This window comes from Lynx canadensis, chromosome A1 (genome assembly GCF_007474595.2).
Source record: "Lynx canadensis isolate LIC74 chromosome A1, mLynCan4.pri.v2, whole genome shotgun sequence".
NCBI classification, from domain to species: Eukaryota; Metazoa; Chordata; class Mammalia; order Carnivora; family Felidae; genus Lynx; species Lynx canadensis.
The window spans coordinates 197289008-197308953 of record NC_044303.2 but is presented as its reverse complement, the minus strand read 5'-3'; the positions used below and the strand labels follow the sequence as shown (position 1 = coordinate 197308953).

The 19946-nt window shown below is 41.4% G+C and overlaps 1 protein-coding gene across 2 annotated transcripts; it reads left to right on the top strand.

The window, feature by feature from the left end:
• Positions 1-408: 408 nt before the first annotated feature.
• Positions 409-19293, top strand: SLC26A2 (solute carrier family 26 member 2). 2 transcript variants are annotated; one of them, XM_030329515.1, is made up of 5 exons: positions 409-537; positions 3860-4008; positions 9742-9919; positions 10997-11726; positions 13204-19293. In XM_030329515.1, exons 4-5 carry the CDS (start codon positions 11022-11024, stop codon positions 14722-14724), a joined length of 2226 nt encoding a protein of 741 aa, XP_030185375.1. In that variant the 5' UTR covers positions 409-537; positions 3860-4008; positions 9742-9919; positions 10997-11021; the 3' UTR covers positions 14725-19293. The 2 variants fall into 2 exon arrangements, with proteins under 2 accessions (XP_030185375.1, XP_030185379.1); XM_030329519.1 differs by lacking the exon at positions 3860-4008.
• The last annotated feature ends 653 nt before the right edge of the window (positions 19294-19946 follow it).

Sequence of the window (19946 nt, the reverse complement as noted above, 5' to 3'; positions counted from 1 at the left end):
CAGCTCGAAAAGGCAGAACACTTAACCGCTCTAGGCCGAAAGCTTCCGGGTCTCTCCGGACACCTTTTCCTTGCTACGCTTTCAGGGTTCAGGTGCAAAACCGCCGATAATTCCTCACAGCCCCCAGCGGAGAAGGAACCTGCCGAAGAACCAGGGACTCGCGGCCCTGCCGGGCAGCCAATCGTGAGGAGGAAAACAGCCAGCGGGCGGCACCCCCGCGGTCCGGGCCGCGTCATTGGCTGGCGGCCGCGTCGCTCGCCCGCGGGGCCACGTGACTGCCACCGTCCGGGCCGTCGTACTGGCTGGGTCTTCCGCACCTCTCCGCCGGTGCTTCCAGGCCGCTCTCCGCGGTCCCGCCCGGTGGGGCCCCGCCTTCCTCGGGGGCCGGGCGATGGGCGGGGAAGGGGACTGGCCGGTTAAAGGGAGGCCGGCCCGGGACCGGGCTACCTCTGCCGGCGCTGCTGTGTCCCCTCAGCCTCGCCACGGCGCAGGACGTGCGGCGGGGCCTCGTCGCACGGGGAGGCCAGGGACCTAGAGGTGAGAAGAGGGGAGGGGACGCGAGAAGGGGGAACCGAGCGGTGTCGGCCTCCATGCGGTCGGCGGGCCCCTCTTAGGGTCGTTCTGGCCTGTGCCGGAGACGTGGTGGCAGGAAGCCCGGACCAACGGTCGACGTGGGCGTCGTGGCCAGGCCGTTGTAGGTGGGTGTGCGTCAGGGTTGTACCCTCGGTCCGCAGACCCGGAGCAGGATGAAAGCCCCCGTCTCTCGCTGCGGTGATTCCGACCCCACTCCTCGGCCTCAGGGCTACCCACCTTCCACCCCACATCACGCGGATGCCCCGCACCTCGTAGAGAGCGGTGCTGCTCTGGTGTCGGAGCCCTCGTCTAGGCGTCTCAAACTCGGAAAACTGGGAGAAAGACCTGGGAGATAGGAGCCGCCGCCACCACCCACCGTCCCACCCTCGGACAGATGGGGAACCAGGCTTGGACACGCGAGAGGACCTCATTCTCTTGGTTTTTAAAACCACACATCTGGTTAAGTACAAATCAGGGACTGTACTTCGAGACTCATAGACTAAGTTGTAATCTTTCACTGGATAGTTGGGAACACTGAAAGGACACAGAGAGGGAGGGCCAGGTCCTCTCCTGAAATTATACAGCATGTCATTTGCAGAGCTGGGACTTGTACCCACCTCTCCCAAACTCATAGAATATAAGGCTGAGTCCCTTTTTTTTTTTGCACGGATTGGGGACCACATGAGTTGGGAGCATTCAGGACTTAAACTTTCTGGCACCCATTCTAGTACCTTTTTTTCCGCCCCCCTCCTTTTCTCTGGGGCTCTTTATGTCAAATCTGGAACCAGTGTGATATCCAGTATTGGGTTAAGCAGAAGTTCTTTGTTTTTGAAAATCAAGAGAGAAAAGGAAAGCCAAACCTACTGGAAGACAGGAGCCCATTTTTTTTCCCCGTCAAGAATCTCGAAGGACGGACTAGTAACTGTCGTTTATTGAACAAATGCTATGTGCCAGGCACTGTGCTGGGTACTTGTGCTAGCTTTACAATAGCCCTGAAAGTTAGATAATGTTATCCCCATTTTACAGGTGAGAAAATGATGCTGAATAAAAGGAAGTTTTTCACCCATGCCATACAGTTGTTGAATAGTGTGGCTGGGATCTGAATAGAGATCTGTTCAACTCCAGGACATATCCAGTGATTTTCCTAGTAGGGCCCTTACCTCACTGGCTCCGAGTCTCCAGGGATTCAGTCTTGGATCTCATCCCTGGATTTGCCTGAGAAACTGCACTTGAATATCACTGTACTATAATATGCTGCCTCCCAGGGGTAGATCTAGAGATAACACATTCAGGGCTGGGGAGAGGTCCACATTGGATTCACGAGGGGTGAGGATTTTGATCATTGACTTCACTTTTAGTGAGCATAGACCCCCCCCAAGCAGATGCTTGCCACACTGAAATTTCATGACATAAACTTAGTTATGGCGCATGGAGGCGGAGAGAGAGAGAGGTCACTCCTTTTTCTTTTTTTTAATTTTTTTTTTCAACGTTTATTTATTTTTTTTTTTGAGACAGAGAGAGACAGAGCATGAACGGGGGAGGGGCAGAGAGAGAGGGAGACACAGAATCGGAAACAGGCTCCAGGCTCTGAGCCATCAGCCCAGAGCCTGACGCGGGGCTCGAACTCACGGACCGCGAGATCGTGACCTGGCTGAAGTCGGACGCTTAACCGACTGCGCCACCCAGGCGCCCCTCCTTTTTCTTTACTACATAGCTGTTCAACTGTCATTTCTCCATTCACTCAACAAATATTTGTTAAGCACTTATTAGGTGCTAGCATGGTTCAAGACCCTGGAGATAACAGCTGTGAACCAAAGAGCAAATTACTGCACTGATGAGAAAGACAATTAACCAAAAGTTAAATAAATAAATAAATAAATAAATAAATAAATAAATAAATAAAGTATGAGATGGTAAGAAGGGCCATGGAGAAAAATAAAGCAAAGTAAGGGGGACAGGAGTACAGGGCAGGGATGAGGGAGGGAGGCGTGGTGGCGGCAGTGATGCTGTTTTATGTGTTGTGTCTGGGAAGGAACTGCCTAGGGTAGTATTTGAGTGGAAACCTAAAAGCAAGAGGGAAAGCTATGAACACAGCCCCGAGCACCATTCTAGTTAGAGGGCCAGCAAAAGGAGACGGAGGTAGGAACAACCTGCTTGGCCTGTTTGACTCTTCGCTGGGATCTGAATTATTATTCTGGCCAAAGTACAGTTACAGAGATAAATTTTACATTGTTGCCGCTGACAGAAAAAAGAAAATGAAAACGTTACCAGCTCACGTGTGTAATGTGAAAGATAAAATTGATTTCATTCTTAATCCTCTACCAAACCTGCTTCAATAATGTTGTGCCAACAGCTTCAAGAGTTTTGCCACCTTCACTGATTAACATTAATAAGACTCAGAACTATGAGTTGAGCACTTGGCCACAAAATGGCAATTTGAACTAGCCCCGAAGACTTCTTAGCAAGGAAACAAATCTGGGGGGTCAGGTGGTATTTTGGAAAGAGAGGGAGCCTTGGAAATTGGAAAACGAGGGTTGAGACTTTGGTCCTCCTAGTTGAGGCAGTGACTACAACTTTGGTTTTTCTCATATTGGAGGAGAGGACTCATAATCTGTTCTCAGATCTGTTGAGGAGGCAAGTGGGAGGTGTATATGAAATCTTTTTGAAAGCTGTGACTTACTCTTCAAGGAACTATTATTTGATCGTGGTTTTACATGAAGTTATTTTCCTCTTTGGTATTTTAGTTTTTCGTCTTACATTGATTGGGCTTTATACCAGAAACAATACGTCATAGTGGCGTTTGAGGTGGGCCTTAAAGGATTAGGAAAAGGACCAAGATAGATGGAGATAGAAAGGAAAGGCATTCCAGACTGAGTGAACAACATGAGCAAAGGCCCAGAGGAACCAGGGATGCTTAATATTTTCCTAGATTGGTGACTAGAACACCAGAGCATGGAAGGAAGCAAAAGAAAGGCAGGTTCAACTCGTTCAGAGAGAGAAGCCTGTGCTAAACTTTGTAGACCGTATGCAGGAGGAGGTGGGGTGCCATTGCAGATTTCGAAGAGTGATCCAAATGGTTTGATCTCTTGTTAATGAATGCTTCTTTTGAAAAAGAGGCAACACAGCATGGTGGTTAAAAAAAAACGACGGGTTCAGTTAGGTGTTTAAGGCTGAAGTACGTCTGGGGACAAAACTCCAAACCAACCAACCGGTGTGGATGGAGAGGTGCAAAAGTGCAGACGTAGCAAAACATGGACAATTGGTGAATTGTGAAATTGTTTAATAGGTGAACTGTGAATATACCAGTGCTGCATGTATCATTCTTTCAACTTTTCTGAAGATTTGAGAAGTTTCAAAAGAAGCAGTCGAGAGACAGAGTGCGTGTGAATCACACAGGCTTTGCTTCCCGTCACAGTTCCACTACTTGCCAGAAGTGTGAGTACAGGAAAATTATTTCCAACCGCACAGTCCACACCTGTTACAGCCTAGTTGTAACTGAGATTTTTCCACGTAAGTGAAGAGAGAGAGTCTTTTGGTAGGTGACTTGTTCACATTAGTATGAGGTTAATGTTAAGACTTCAAGTTCCCCACAAACTTTAGATCTCGGTTACTTTATGGAGTCGCGATTTATTTTCCCTTCTCTGTTTTCTTTTGGATTGTTTAGTATTATTTTCTGTGATTCCATTTTATCTCCTCTGTTGGTTTATTAGCCATAGCTCTGTGATTAATGGAGTTGTATTAGGGTTTATAGTATGCATCCTTAATTTATCACACTCTGCCTTCGCCGTTATTATACCATTTTGTGTATAAGAGCCTTTTAATACTCTGCTTCCTCTCCTCCTGGTTTTATGTTCAAATATATATTAAAAATGTAAAATAGACCACTTTAACCGTTTTCAATTTGCAGTTCAGTGCATTAGGTATGATTCACTGTGTTGTGCAACTGTCACTACTTTTATTTTTAAAACTTAAGGGGCGCCTGGGAGGCTCAGTCAGTTGAGTGTCCAACTCTTGATTTCGGCTCAAGTCATTATCTCCCGATTTGTGAGTTCGAGCCCCTTGCCAGGCTCTGCGCTGATGTGCGGAGCCTGCTCAGGATTCTCTCTCTCTCTCCCTCTCTCTCTCTCTCTCTGCCTGTGCACTTTCTTTCTCTCTTAAAATAAACTTAAAAAAAAAAAACTCGGGACACCTGGGTGGCTCAGTAGGTGTTCTCCAGCTCAGGTCATGATTTCATGGTTCGTGAGTTCGAGCCCCGCATTCAACTGCACACCGACAGTGCGGAGCCTGCTTGGGATTCTCTCTCCCTCTCTCTCTGCCCCTCCCCTGCTTGTGCTCTCTTTTTTAAAATAAATGAATAGGGGCACCTGGGTGGCTCAGTTGGTTGAGCAGCCGACTTCGGCTCAGGTCATGATCTCGCAGTCCATGAGTTCGAGCCCCGAGTCGGGCTCTGTGCTGACAGCTCAGAGCCTGGAGCCTGTTTCAGATTCTGTGTCTCCGTCTCTCTCTGCCCCTCCCCCACTTGTGCACATGCTCTTGCTTGCTCTCTCAAAAATAAATAAACATTAAAATGATAATAATAAAAACCAATCCACCCATTAACAACTTATTAAGTGCCTTCTGTGTGCCAGATTTTATGCTAGGTATTGTGAGAATACACGAAAAGTAGAAAACATCTCCTTGAACAATTCTTAATCTAGTTGGGAAGATAAAGCATCTCCCCAACATCTAAACAATGGGAATTCAGAGAAAAAAATGAGGTACCATTTATATGCTAATATGTTCCTTTATGTGCAATATGTTCCTCCTCTCCCCATTTACTTTTCCAGTTTTGGCTTCTCTCTTGGGCCTGATACCCCCATTTCCAGTTGCTCACTGGACGTCCTCATGTGGACATCTGATAGAAATTTCAAACCTGTGAAACCTAAAGTCAAACTTTTTGTTGTCTCCTATCTTTTTGTTTCCTCCTCCGTGTTCCTATACCTCATTCTTCCTTGTGCGTGTCGCACCTCACGATCCGTCTTGGATTTGTCCATCTCCTTTAGTGTCTCCGGTCTTGTTCTACCACTGAAATGTCAAGCCTCTCCCATCCCTGCCCTGCCTTGGAGTTTATGCCTTTGTCAGCCGTAGCTTACAGGATGAAATCTAGGCTTCTTGGGATCAAATACGAAACCAGTCTTTCACTCTAGTCTTAACCTCCTGCAGCTTCACCCTAGGAATTGACATTCTAGGTGACTTTTTCCTGGGTCTTGGATTATACTGTGACCTTTTACTTGCCTGAGTTTCCTTTCCTTTCTTGTTTACAACTTGTTCACATTGGCCTACAGCTCATCCTCCACTCTCAGAATACGCCAAACCTCTGTTAATGGCACGTAGAGTGTTATAGCTTATCTGTTTATAATTGTCTTAGTCCTTTGATTGTTGGTAGAAACTGGGTTTCTTATTCATTTTAGCAAGAACTTACTGATCTATTATGTGCTAAGTATTGTTCTTGGTACTGTGGATACGAGAAAGACTATAAATAATAGTATTTTTAATGTATAAATACATTATATAATTTCAAAAGTCCCTGTGAAAGTGCTATGAAGAAATAAAGCCAGGTAAGGATTTAGAGAATGATGGAGTGGAGTATTATTTTATTTGGAATGGCCAAGGAATGTCTCTCTAAGGGGATGATACACCGGCTGAGCCCTGAAGGATGAGAAAAAGCCTGCAAAGGTCTGGGAGTGATTATTACAGGCAAAGAGAACTTGAGCAAGTGCAAAAACCTTAGAAAGGGAATCAACTTGGCGTGTTCCAGAACAGCAAGAAGGCCAGTAGGAAATGAGGGTAGAGAGGTAGGCAGGGTTCAGGTATTGTAGGCCATTAGAGTAGCCCAGATAAGATGTGATGGTAGAGGGGAGTGAAAAGTGATTAGGTTCAGGTACTTTGGACAGTAGGGAGCAGGTGGATATCATATTTGAGGTAGCACAGACAGGACTTACTGACGGATGATATATACGATTAGTAGGTTAGAGGAAAGAAAGATTGACCCCTTGGTTTTGGGTCTAGATTCTGAGGCAGTGTGTCTAGCACAGTGGTTAGCTTATGATGCTTAGAAGGGGCACCTGGGTGGCTCAGTCGGTGAAGTGTCCGACTTCGACTCAGGTCATGATTTCACGGTTTGTGGGTTCGAGCCCTGTGTTGGGCTCTGTGCTGACAGCTTGGAGCCTGGAGCCTGCTTCGGATTCTGTGTCTCCTTCTCTCTCTGCTTCTCTCTCTCTCTCTCTCAAAAATAAGCATTAAAAACAACAAAAATTAAAAAGAAAAAGATTGTCCTCTGAAAAGGCACTTCAGTTTCACAAATTACAGAACTGTTATACATGCATTGTTAGTTAAAAGTATGTGCTGTAATTACCAACAGCAGACATTGGTTTGCTTCTATCCAAATCTTCAAAAAGAAGTTGGCTGACTGCTATCAGGCTCATACAGAAAGGATGTAACCTCTCTTCTAGTCCAGTGCTCTAGCCTCTCAGTAATTCACACGGGAATTGTGTCAATGCTGCCTGTCTGCCACCTGGATCACACCGCTTTCTAGGTGTCACAGCTGCATGTGTGCAGCTAAAGAATAAAGTGAAGAAATGTCGTTCCTTTTTGTGTTACTCAAACTACCATTGTACTTTAATGTATGCATAGGTAAATGCACTGTTCAGACGTTTTGTTTTTTTCTTCCCCTGTGATTCCTGCAAGGTAATGTGGAAGGTTCAAGTATTTTCCTCTTGAACCTTTCCTTTTCTCACTCTCGATTATCAATGTTAATAAAGGGAGAAACTGGCCCAGATGATACGGTAGACTTGTGTTTTATTGAACTTCATGGAAAGTATAGTTTGTATTCCAGCCTCCTTAAAATGGAAGTCTGGCTGTAGGCTCTATTCCAAGGATAAACACTGTCATGTCTTAATTTCCACGAAGCAATTGATGAATACTATAACTGAAAGCAGTAACTGGCTTAAGGAAGTGAGAGAATTTTTGTGCGAAAAGGGGTATTTGAAAAATATGTTCCAAAGGAGATATTTCCACTTGAAAATAAATATTGCTTTGCATTCTACTTTTCCTGTACTTGAGTTATTTGCTTAGCAAATATTTTAGCTCCTATTTTGGAAAGCATATACCTGGACATGTTGGGGGATACAAAGATGAATTAGACCGGAGCTTGCTCTCAAGGAGCTTACTGTGTGTGAAGGTCACACCTACCATTTAGTGTAAAATAATTTTTAATGTAGTTTTATGGTGCTTTGTGTTTTAAAATCTGTGTGAGAAAGTAAAAAAAATAGTGTTGAGAGTTTTAGGAGGTGAGTAGAATAGATAAAGGAGACTATACGTGGCTTTTGGATTCAGACTGATGGCTGTATCAGTTCTACTTCTAGGACTGTTTGTGAATGAATACCTAAGTTTTTGAGAGTTAGAGGTGGAAAAGGGCCACGGCCAAGAGTATAGTAAAAGGAGAGTTGGGTACACATTTGTAGGTATCAGTCCAGGTCATTTGGGGTAGCAGGTAGGTGAAACTGGGATGTGTAGAGCAGCTGAATTCTAAAGTGTTTGGAATTATCTGAGGTTAGAGAAAGCTAATTAGATAGGTGATAGGAATAGTGCCTTGCTCAAAAAGAGCTATACTTAGAGTCCTAAAATCTGGATTTTATTAGCTGACTCAGTCAGTTACAAGCTAAATAAATTACTGCATTGGACAAGTCCTTTCACTTTTATAATCTATCTATATTTACAGTGGGTTTCTTATAGATAGCATATAGTTGGGTCTTAATTTTTAATCTAATCTGACACTTGCTACCTTTTCATTGGCATGTTTAGAGCATTCACATTTGATGTGATTATTTTTATGTTTGTTTTAAACTCTACCATCCTGCCAGCTATTTTCAGTGTGTTCCATCTACTTTTGGTCTCTTTTTTCCCCCCTCTTTTTTTGTTTTCTTTTGGATTGAGAATTTTTTATGATCTCATGTTATCTCCACAATTAACTTACTGTCTATGCCTTTCAAAAAATTTAGTGGTTCCTCTTGGGTTTACAAATACATCTTTAATCAGAGCCTACCTTCAAATAATAATGAATCACTTCACATCTAGTTTAAGACTTTACAATTCCCAATTACCCATTTTTTTGTGCTATTTTTATACATTTTATTTTGCGTATGCTATAAACAAAATACATTCCTACCGTTGCTTAGATGTTTACCTTTTAGAGCAGTTTAAGATATTTTAAATTAAAACATGGATTTGACTTGACTTTCATTTGTTCCATTCCTTGACTTTATTTCTTTGTTGTGTTTTGTGTAGCCCTAGTTTCTGTCTGGTATATGTATACATGGTAGTGCTGGTCTGCTGGATATTCTTAGTGTTTGGGAAAGTCTTTGTTTCTCCTTCATCTTCTAAAAGATATTTTCTCTAGGTGTAGAATTCTGGGTTGACAGCTATTTTTCTGTGATAAAGGTATTACGCAGTCACCTTCCGATGTTTCTAATAAGTCCACTGTAATTTTTGTCTTTATTCCTCTGTATGTAATGTGTGTTTTTAATTTGGCCGTTTTTAGGCTGTTATCTTTGTTTTCAGCAGCTTGAATATGATATGTGTAGGTGTGGGATTTTGTTTGGTTTTTCTTTCTATATTTGTCGTTTTTGGTATTCTCTGAGATTCTTGGATCTATACTTTGGTGTCTGCCTTTAATTTGGGAAAATTCTTGGCCATTATGTCTTCAAATATTTCTTCTCTCCATTCTTTGTCCTCTCCTTTTGGGATTCCAAGTACACATGAGTTAGATTGTTTACTATCTTCCATAGCTCTTGGATGTTCTCTTACATTGTTGTTACTGATTTAAAAAAAAAAAATCTGCTTTTCTCTTTCTTTTTAAATTTGGGTAATTTCTATTGACCTATCCTCAATTTCATGGATTCTTTCTTTGGCTCTGTCGAGTCTGTTGATGATCCTGTCAGAGGCATTCTTCATCTCTATTACTGTGTTTTTTCACTTTTAGTATTTCAATTCAATTATTTCTTATAGTTTCCATCACTCTTGTACTTTCTAGTATTAATTTTTATCTTTTTCCTTCCCGGATAGCAGCCGTGTGGGGCAAGATTTGGATTTTCTTAGGTTTTTTTCTTATGCCTCTTTTGCATATCTTAGGTTTGGAAAAGCCCTTTGACCCAGGAATCACCAAGAGCTGTTCCAAAATAAAAGGACCTAAGAAATGTACTCCAACTAGGTTGACCTAAGTAGGAGGTAAGAAGAGAGTTACAGACCAGTTGCATTGAGGAATGAAGACCTGCTGTGTGTATCCACCAATCTGATTGACTTGCTCAGGGTAAGTTGTGATCTAAATCTGTTCTTTTCTTCTTTTTCTACTTAATGAGACCATCAAGTAACTATTATTTTACTCTTGTTCATTGGGAGGATCAGCTATAGCCCCTTCATCCAAACAAAATTAATGTGGATTACTTTGCAAGGGTGTATTTTTCTGTCAGTTCCAAAACAGGAAACTTTCTGAGTCTTCTGTCTAGTATATTTTGTCTCTGTTTGCCCACAGTCATAAAGTGTGTATTCATTTGTTCTTTGATCCATTCAAACATTTTGTAAGCCTACTATCTTGGAATTACTATACACCTGTTGGTGATTACAATGATGAGCGAGATATCCTTTCCTCCAAGAGCTGGAGAGACTCTTACTTAACTAACACAAGAGTATTATTAGTACTATAATGAAAGTGAAAAATACTATGGGATATAGAAGTATAGTGATTCACTTGGGCTAGGGGATTGGTCAGTGCTTTGTAGAAAGGGTAGTGTTGTTTAACTGGGTATAAAAATGATTAGAATCTTGATGGGCAGAGAGGTTGATGGCCATTCTAAGCTAAGCAAACAGCTAACACAAACACACTGATTTGTGAAGTATCTGGTAAACAGTTTATGGTGTATTCAAAAAGAAAAAAAAAAAGACCATCTTCTTTGCTTCAGGGACTTGCAGGTAGCAGCAAAGTTTTGAGACTAGATCCTGTTTTGCAGTATACCTGGGGCTGAAAAACCTGGAAAGAAGATAGTGATAGTAGGAGACAGGCCACCCTGATACCTTTTCTGGAGGGAAAAACTGCAGGGGAAGCCAGGCAGAGATGGGGAAGAATCCTTGATGGTTTTTACTTTGGGGAAGTCCTATACCCAATCAATTATTTGCTTTGACTTGGCTATTTTTGGTCTATATTTGGTGTTTGTTTTTGTTTACCCTGATCAAGACATATGAGGCTCAACTAACTAAAGAAAGTGAATATAAGACACCTACCCCCGAACTGAACTCGTCTTCACTCTCATGGATGACAAGTAGGACTGTTAAAATGTGTGAGCACTGAGAATTACTTAACCAGTTAATCCTGGTTTTTTCTTTGGGGTAGGAGGCTGAAGCATCTATCTCCAGAAATGTCTTTGGAAAGTAAAGAGCAACATGATCTGTCACTCACTGACTCATCTGAAGGAAATGACCAACACGGCCCTCTCTGTAACATCCCTCCGGAGCCTGCAAATGAATCAAGTACCGACTTCAAGCAGTTTGAAGCCAATGATCAATGCACACCTTATCGTAGGATCCATATGGAGCCTCAAGAGAAATCAAATACTAACTTCAAGAAATTTGTCATTAAAAAATTGCGGAGGACTTGCCAGTGCAGTCCAACCAAAGCCAAAAATGTGATTTTTGGTTTCCTTCCTGTTTTGCGATGGCTCCCAAAGTATGATCTGAAGAAAAACATTTTAGGGGATGTGATGTCTGGCTTGATTGTGGGCATCTTATTAGTACCCCAATCCATCGCTTATTCCCTCTTGGCTGGCCAAGAACCTATCTATGGTCTGTACACCTCTTTTTTTGCCAGCATCATTTATTTCCTATTGGGTACCTCCCGTCACATCTCTGTGGGCATTTTTGGAATATTGTGCCTTATGATTGGTGAGGTAGTTGACCGAGAACTACACAAAGCCGGCTATGACACTGCCCATACTCCTCCTTCTTTAGGGATGGTTTCAAATGGGAGCACATTATTAAACCAGACATCAGACTGGATATGTGACAGAAGTTGCTATGCAATTGCAGTTGGCAGCACTGTGACCTTTATGGCTGGAGTTTATCAGGTAAGAAACAATGGAACGGGTGGTTGCTTCTACCAAAAGAAATCACCGTACATGAAATCTCAGATCTGTAAGGGATCTCAGAGATCATAGTAGTTAAAGCTGTCATTTACTGAATGCTTAGGATATGTGAGGGATAGAGCCAAAATTCAGACCATAGTTTGACTCCACATGGAAGATAAGGCTGCTTCTCTTTCCTCAACCTTAGGCTGCCTCTGAACCAGTGAATTTCAGTCAGCCAGATTGTAATTATTTGGTTGCAAAATGTAGACCAGAAAGGGACCTCAGATCACCTAGTACAACTCCTTAATTTTACATGTTGAGAAACACTGGGTTTTCTTGAGATTGTGTGTGGTTCCTTATTGGCAGAGTCAGCACTAACAAGCAGGAGGAGGGTAACAGGATGAGGGTTGGCAGAGGGAGGAGTGCAGGAGGTTTCAAACTATAGATGCCCGCCCCGCCACCAACCCCACTTTAGAATCGTTGCTCTAGTAAGTGACTCTCACTAAAGACAGCACTTCCTGTGGACTGCTAGGGAACAAGTTGAGAACCACTATTTCATATGATTAGCCAGAAGAAAGGATTACAAATTAAATTCTCCTTGGGTCTCCCATAGAATCCGCAAACCTACCATTATCATCACACCCCTGTCTTTTAGCATCTGGGAGTCGATGCCAGCATTAAACCTCTTCTCCATTATAGGCATCTGGTTCCAATATGGGAAAGGGAAGAGTAGCTCACTTAGTTTGGTGCCTGGGAAAGAGGAAGAGAAGGGGCTGCTGTGCAGAGTGGTGCTCTTCAGGGTCCGGTTTTGCTTTTTTGTTATTATGTCTCACCAAGAATGAGGAAGGGCTCAGGGAAATTCTGAGGAATTATCGGGAAGAGGAAAAAAATAAAGAAGTAAAAATGTTGTATCTTTGACGATGCAGAATTAATATGGGAAGCAGTTTGGCATAAGCACATACACACTGAATGAGAATAGTTTCTCAGCGTGAGGTTAAAGACTGTTCTATAATTTAAATGTGATTCTATTTTGATGTGAATCAAAATTTTTTTATTAATTAAAACTTTTATGGTAACGATTTATAATTTAACGGAAATACATGCCCTTGTCATTAGAAGAATTTTTCCAATTTGAGTTTTTGTAATTTTTTGTGGATCCTTGGAAATTGTTTTCTTGAGGTCTGAACTTTATTCACATTTCAGAAACATTGTACAAGAAGGTAGGAATCCTAAGTTCTTGTCTTATCCAGGCTGAGGAACAGTGGGACTTTGGACCAGTTGCTTAACCCTCTGAGTGTCAGTAAAATGAATCCTCTCTTTGTAAAATGAGAGGGCTGATGTATGATTGTGTTTTTTTCTACCTCTGACATTTTGTGATGCTCTGATGTATGTCTCCATGCAAGGCAGTGCCAGGATATTAGAGGATTTAGAAGCTCTTTTCCATTTATATTTAACACTTGTATATCCTTCCTTCCAGGTAGCGATGGGCTTCTTTCAAGTGGGCTTTGTTTCTGTCTACCTCTCAGATGCCTTGCTGAGTGGATTTGTCACTGGTGCCTCCTTCACTATTCTTACATCTCAGGCCAAGTACCTCCTTGGGCTCAGCCTTCCTCGGAGTAATGGTGTGGGCTCGCTCATCACTACTTGGATACATATCTTCAGAAACATCCATAGGACCAATATCTGTGATCTCATCACCAGCCTTTTGTGCCTTTTGGTTCTTTTGCCAACCAAAGAACTCAATGAGCACTTCAAGTCCAGGCTTAAGGCACCAATTCCTACCGAACTCATTGTCGTCGTGGCAGCCACATTAGCTTCTCATTTTGGGAAACTCCACGAGAAATACAATAGCAGTATTGCTGGACATATTCCCACGGGGTTTATGCCACCCAAAGCACCGGACTGGAACTTAATTCCCAGTTTGGCTGTAGACGCAATAGCTATTTCTATCATTGGTTTTGCTATCACTGTATCACTTTCTGAGATGTTTGCCAAGAAACATGGCTACACAGTCAGAGCTAATCAGGAAATGTATGCCATTGGCTTTTGCAATATCATCCCTTCCTTCTTCCACTGCTTTACTACTAGCGCGGCTCTTGCGAAGACTTTGGTTAAAGAATCAACAGGCTGCCAAACTCAGCTTTCTGCTGTGGTGACAGCTTTGGTTCTTTTGTTGGTCCTCCTGGTAATTGCTCCTTTATTCTATTCTCTTCAGAAAAGTGTCCTTGGTGTGATCACTATTGTAAATCTCCGGGGAGCCCTACGTAAATTTAAGGATCTACCCAAAATGTGGAAGGTTAGCAGAATGGATACAGTTATCTGGTTTGTCACTATGCTGTCCTCTGCACTGATAAGTACTGAAATAGGCCTGCTTATTGGGGTTTGTTTTTCTATGTTTTGTGTCATTCTCCGCACACAGAAGCCAAAGATTTCATTGCTTGGCTGGGTGGAAGAGTCCGAAATCTTTGAATCCATGTCTGCTTACAAGAATCTTCAGACAAAGCCGGGCGTCAAGATATTCCGTTTTGTAGCCCCTCTCTACTACATAAACAAAGAATGTTTTAAATCTGCTTTATACAAAAAAACTCTCAACCCAGTCTTAGTAAAGGCAGCTCAGAAGAAGGCTGCCAAGACAAAGATCACAAAGGAGACAGTGATTTTCAGTGGAATCCAGGATGAAGTTTCACTGCAACTTTCCCATGATCCTTTGGATCTCCATACCATAGTAATTGACTGCAGTGCAATACAGTTTTTAGATACAGCAGGGATCCACACCCTGAAAGAAGTTCGTAGAGATTATGAAGCCATTGGCATCCAGGTTCTGCTGGCTCAGTGCAATCCCTCTGTGAGGGATTCCCTGGCCTGCGGAGACTATTGCAAAAAGGAAGAAGAAAACCTTCTCTTTTATAGTGTGTATGAAGCGATGGCTTTTGCAGAAGAATATCAGAATCAGAAAGGAGTATGTATTCCCAATGGTCTAAGTCCTTCCAGTGACTGAGAAAGTAGATGGAAAGAATACTTATGTCTAGCCAGTAGGTTAGTTTGAAGTCTGTAACACTTTCCAGTTCCACAGCAGAAAATGTTGCACACTTGAAATTTTAACCTGATGATTAGGTATTATTCCTATGAAGCTGATGGCCTTTGTAGATATCTACACATATGCAGCAGAGTAGAGCTTATAGTCAACCAGAATCAAAAAGAAGAAAATACCATGGTTTCAAGCTTTCTTGCAGATATGAGGTATTCTTGGAATTAAATGTCTATTGAATTGAACTGTAAAGTGACCCCCAAACTTAATTACCATCATGTGTTTTAGAAGATTCGCATTTGGATTCTTCCTTCTCCAGGAAGTAAAGCTGTCGTTGACATTCTGGGAAGTGCTGGAGCCTGCTTGATAATGGCTCTTTGGAGAGGGAGTAGAAAGGAGGCAGGGAAACAGTGTTGTGCCTGCTCTTACACCAGCAGGTCGGGAGACTTCTGGAGCACCAGGTTCGTTCTTACTTGTGTTTCTCCATTCCCAGTCTTTACTCCCTAGACAGCAGTAAGATCTGTGGCTTTTAATACGAGAGCACCATTCCTTGCCTTAAGGCAAGGAACCACGGGCACTATCTTATTAGGAGCTGGATGGCTGGGCAGGCTTGTGAAATCCTACCAGCCAGCCTCATATTACTTACAGCATTCTCTGTAATACACTTGATGTTTTTATTCATGCCTTTTTGTTTAGGGTAAGTGGATAAGCAAAGGGCTCTTGCTCATAATCAGCCAAAATAATGGGAATCTGCCCTGTCTTTTCTGTGACCTCAATCAATCCCTGTTTCTGAGTATTTCTCTACCATTAAGCTCTGGTGTAGCTTTCATTCATCCATTGTTTCCCATGGAATCTGTCTTACACTGTTGTGGATTACCAGCAACTAGCTTGCCAGGTAGAAGGCAGAATGCCAACTCCACAAGTCTAGACGGCATTTTTAATGAGCTCGAGGCAAACTGTTGGATGGATTGCAAAAAGGAATGATTGACAGTTTCCCTTAAGAATTTGTATACTTAGCAGTGAATTTTTTTCCCCTTCCCTTGGCATTTTAGTGAGGGTCCACTGCGGATTGACAGTCTTTCTCAAGTAGGAGGTACTGTTCATCTTTACTCTGCAAGAATATTTTATTGTAACCAATGGAAAAGAATGCATGGAAGTGATAACGTGCTTCCAGAAGAACATCAATAATTAATTGGTGGATGTTTTAGTGAAAACAAAGCTAATGCTTACTGTCAGGCACCCTATTGATGTCCAGTAAATATGGATGACAGTGACAGCTTTTAACTCTTTGGGCCGCCTAAAGCTGTTATGCAAGAGGATTTAGAAACATCCCAAATTCTGTGGGTGTATTATTTATGACAGCTGGCCACAGGTTGTGGCTCCAGGAATAGTTCCTTTTGAAAAGCAAGAATGTCTGGCATTGAAAGCTTATCGTCCTGTATGTGGACCTTGATAGACAAGAAAAAACACAGGTTTTCCAAAGTTAGGACGAGGAGACTAATTTAGAGGACGTTAAAACATTTAGCCACAGTATTTAAAGCAAGAAAAATAATTGCAAAAACGCAAATCATTTTTTAACCTGCACTACATTCTAAACAATTTAAATGTGAGACCCAAACCCCATGGGGAGGGCATCTATTAGAATGGGACACTTTAAAACATATTTAGCTTTCTTTTGGGCTCCATAAATTTCAAGTATTGCTTTTCTATTGGTGGAGCTCTGTCCATCTATTTACATGGAAAATGCCTTTCAGTTGTTAAAGCAGTTTCTCAGTAAAAAAGTTGGATTTCTGTCTTTGAGGTGATTGATTTCATGATTAAATATAATAGTACTAAATTTTGACATCCTTTTAGAACTTAAGTCTAGAATTTCAGAAATGTTAACTACCGTTTGTATTCGTGGGGTTTTTTGGTTTGCTTTCAGCCAATATTTGCCCTTTCTACCCAGTTTTAGGGATAGAAATAGTAAAATTCCAGTGTCTTGGTTGTTTATTTGTTTTTAATCCCTGTTCCCCCTCCCGCAAGGCAGGTTTGAATCCCGACCATTATAGATGTCTAATGTCATGTGAGAGAGTAAATAAGTACATGTTCAAGATGACCCTGTCTGTAATTTAGCAAACACTACCACAGCAAAGAAAAGTGTCCACAGAATTTGGAGAATCCCTTAGGAGTAACAGGGTCTGATTTTTACCTGGCATTTCTGTCCACATGTGGATATAAGCAATTAATGGAGCTGTATGCAATTAGCAAATTCTCGAATTGTGTTCTGGTTTGTTCCTCTCCTACCCAAACAAACAAACAAACAGACAAACAAACAAACAGATTCTGCTTTTGGTAGCTACTTACAAAAACACTTAAGATTTCACTAGAATTTATAGCTCTATCCTCTGCTTTGGTCCACCTATACTTACACATTGTTGATTGCTAGTGTTTAAAAAAATCAAATCCGAAACCAAAATCTAGTTCACCAACAAAACTATTGTTTTCATTTTCTTTCTTGCTCAAGGGCTTAGACCTTGAGTTCAATAACTGATACTTTACATACTTTATTGATACAAAAATATCTTGCATACCTTAAACTTTAGCGTCTAAACAAAGTGTTTTCTCGTTGCTTATTGACAAATGTATAAAATTCTAAATATCTTAAAATGGTCATTTAATTGAAACGTAATGTGTACATTCTTGATAGTAAAAACTGGAAGGGGGGAGTATGCCAAAAACAGAAAGAGTGAGGGTAACTGTCAAGAGGAGTGAAGGGAATACACCATCGAAAAAAGACTATCTCTGACCAAATGAGGGAGAAAGGAGAGGGACTCAGTTGAATGGAGTCCAATCCCTGGTTGGTCCTGACTTTGGGAGATCAGGATTAGGAGCCACACCTTAGTTTTGACAGCAAGGTCGGAACTGGGTTCTGTTACGAGAAAGGGAGGGTAGATTCACCAAAGCAGAAAGAGCTGAGGAGCATGCGGTACCCCAGGGCTGGGGCAAAGGCCCAGTGGACCTGCTCCGGAGCACTAGACTGAGTGACTATAGCCTCTGATGGTGGTAGAAGTGACAGATGTCTAGTTGACAAGTTTTGTTTAATAGGACCAAAGGAAAACAAATTGTGATAGTCTGACTTAGCTTTTAAACAGTAGTAGTCATTGAAGCCAAAATTTGTTGGTAAATTTACAGTATGGTACATGGTAATCTTTAAACATGTATCAAGAAGTTCGATGAGTTCATTAGACTAGTCTAATGCTAATGAAAATGTTTTAACCAGAACAATAATTCTCTGTAAGGGGATTTTTCTTAGCAGTGGGTCACTGAAGAATGCATTGTCTGGCTTTTAGCCCTGATCTTAATATGAAACTGAGAAAAACACCATGAATTTCTTGGGAACTTAAATTAGTCTAGAAGTTACAGTGATAAATTTGAGCTTTGTGATGCTTGTTATTGTTCTTAAGGATTGTTTTCCTTTGTGTATTGCTACAGATGAGCTATAGGGTTTTGTTTTGTTTTTTCAGCAATGTAGATAATATCTCAGTACTTACTGAGGATCCATGCTGGAGTCTAGGGTCCTGCACCAAGTACTAGAACTATGGTACTAAATCTCGTAGATGGGCTATACTGGTCACCCTCCTAGGATAACACCCAGGACACTTGGAGGGGTTTATGGAGGGGCTAAGCTGAGCCTGGACTGAGGTCTGAGCAGAAGACCGGCAACTGAGGGAAACAAGGAGGCATTAACACTCCTGGTCTATTCAGGGAATGATTCCAGTGACATGGTAAAAATCCCATGAATAGGATTTAGACTTCGTTTAGTTTTTCTGTTCTTTGATGTTTTTCATTTTTTGCATCTGTTTTCTTTCTCTATTTTAGTGATGCCTTAATTTGAAGCTGGGTTTAAAAAACTGCAAAGAAGAGGAAATCAGATCTAGAAAGCTTTTAGCCTTTGAACTAATTTGGCTTTTTTTTCCGTTTGTACTAAGATTTTATTAGATAATCATGATTGGAATCATCAGGTGCTAATAACAAGAATGAAAATTTTAATGGAACAGGCCCAAATAATAAGCCTACTGGTTTGTTATCACAGCCTATGATTAAAGTAAAACACTATTGAAATATTGTAAGTTAAAGGTACATTTTAGTTTTTAAAAAACAAACATTAGTAACTTTAGGGATGGAGAATTTAGATGTGGGAGTAGGAGAAGATTTATTTTTATAAGGTAATTTTTATCCTAACAAGGACTATTTTTGAAAAGTGTTTTGCACCTAAAATTTTTAAGTGAACATATTCAATACAGTTGGGAAAGTTAAATAAGCAATGTACTAAATAGTGAATTTTTTGATATGAATTTTATTTTTCTCTTAATGACATAAGATAAGGAGATACTGAATTATGAAAACTAGAATAATGAAGGACACCAGATGCGTTCATTGGAGATATGATGTTTGCAAGTCTGCACTGGAGCATTGTACCTTTTTTGGACTTGAATTATAGCTCTTAAAAAGGCCAAATACTTACAATGTAATTAGTATAATCTAATCCAATATAAACAAAATACCAACGGCAAAATTTCTAACTGAAGGTTTTTTAGTTGGCAAATAGACAAGCAGACTTAGCCAGAAAGGATTTTTAACTGCAGCTTTAATGGACTTATTTTACGGGGCACGTGGGTGGCTCAGTCAGTTAAGCTCTGACTTTTGATTTTGGCTCAGGTCATGATCTCATGGTTTGTGGGATCGAGCCCTGCATTGGGCTCTGCACTGACAGCACAGAGCCTGCTTGGGATTCTCTCTCTCTCTTCCTCTCTCTCTACCCCTCCCCCCACTCACAATCTTTCTGTCTCTCAAATAAACTTAGAAAAATTTTTTTGACATTAACTTATTTTAGGGAAGTTCACACCCCCTTTTCCCCATCTCCCATCCCCCCGTCCCTCACCCCTAAAATAATAAGATGCTGGGAATCAAAAAGTTCTTGCCTTTTCCATTCAAATCAGTTGGGGAATTAGTATTTGAATTCTGATGCTACCATGATTTCTCAAAAATTAGTGGGAACAAATCAATCTATATACAACGCTACCTTTTTTTGTCTCCTTTGCAATGTTACATACAAATCAAGACAATATCAGGGTGACAGGTGAATGAACGTAAATTCTCAGTTTTGTCTATTCCCTAAAAAAGTATACTGCCCTTTTTTTCCCCAATTG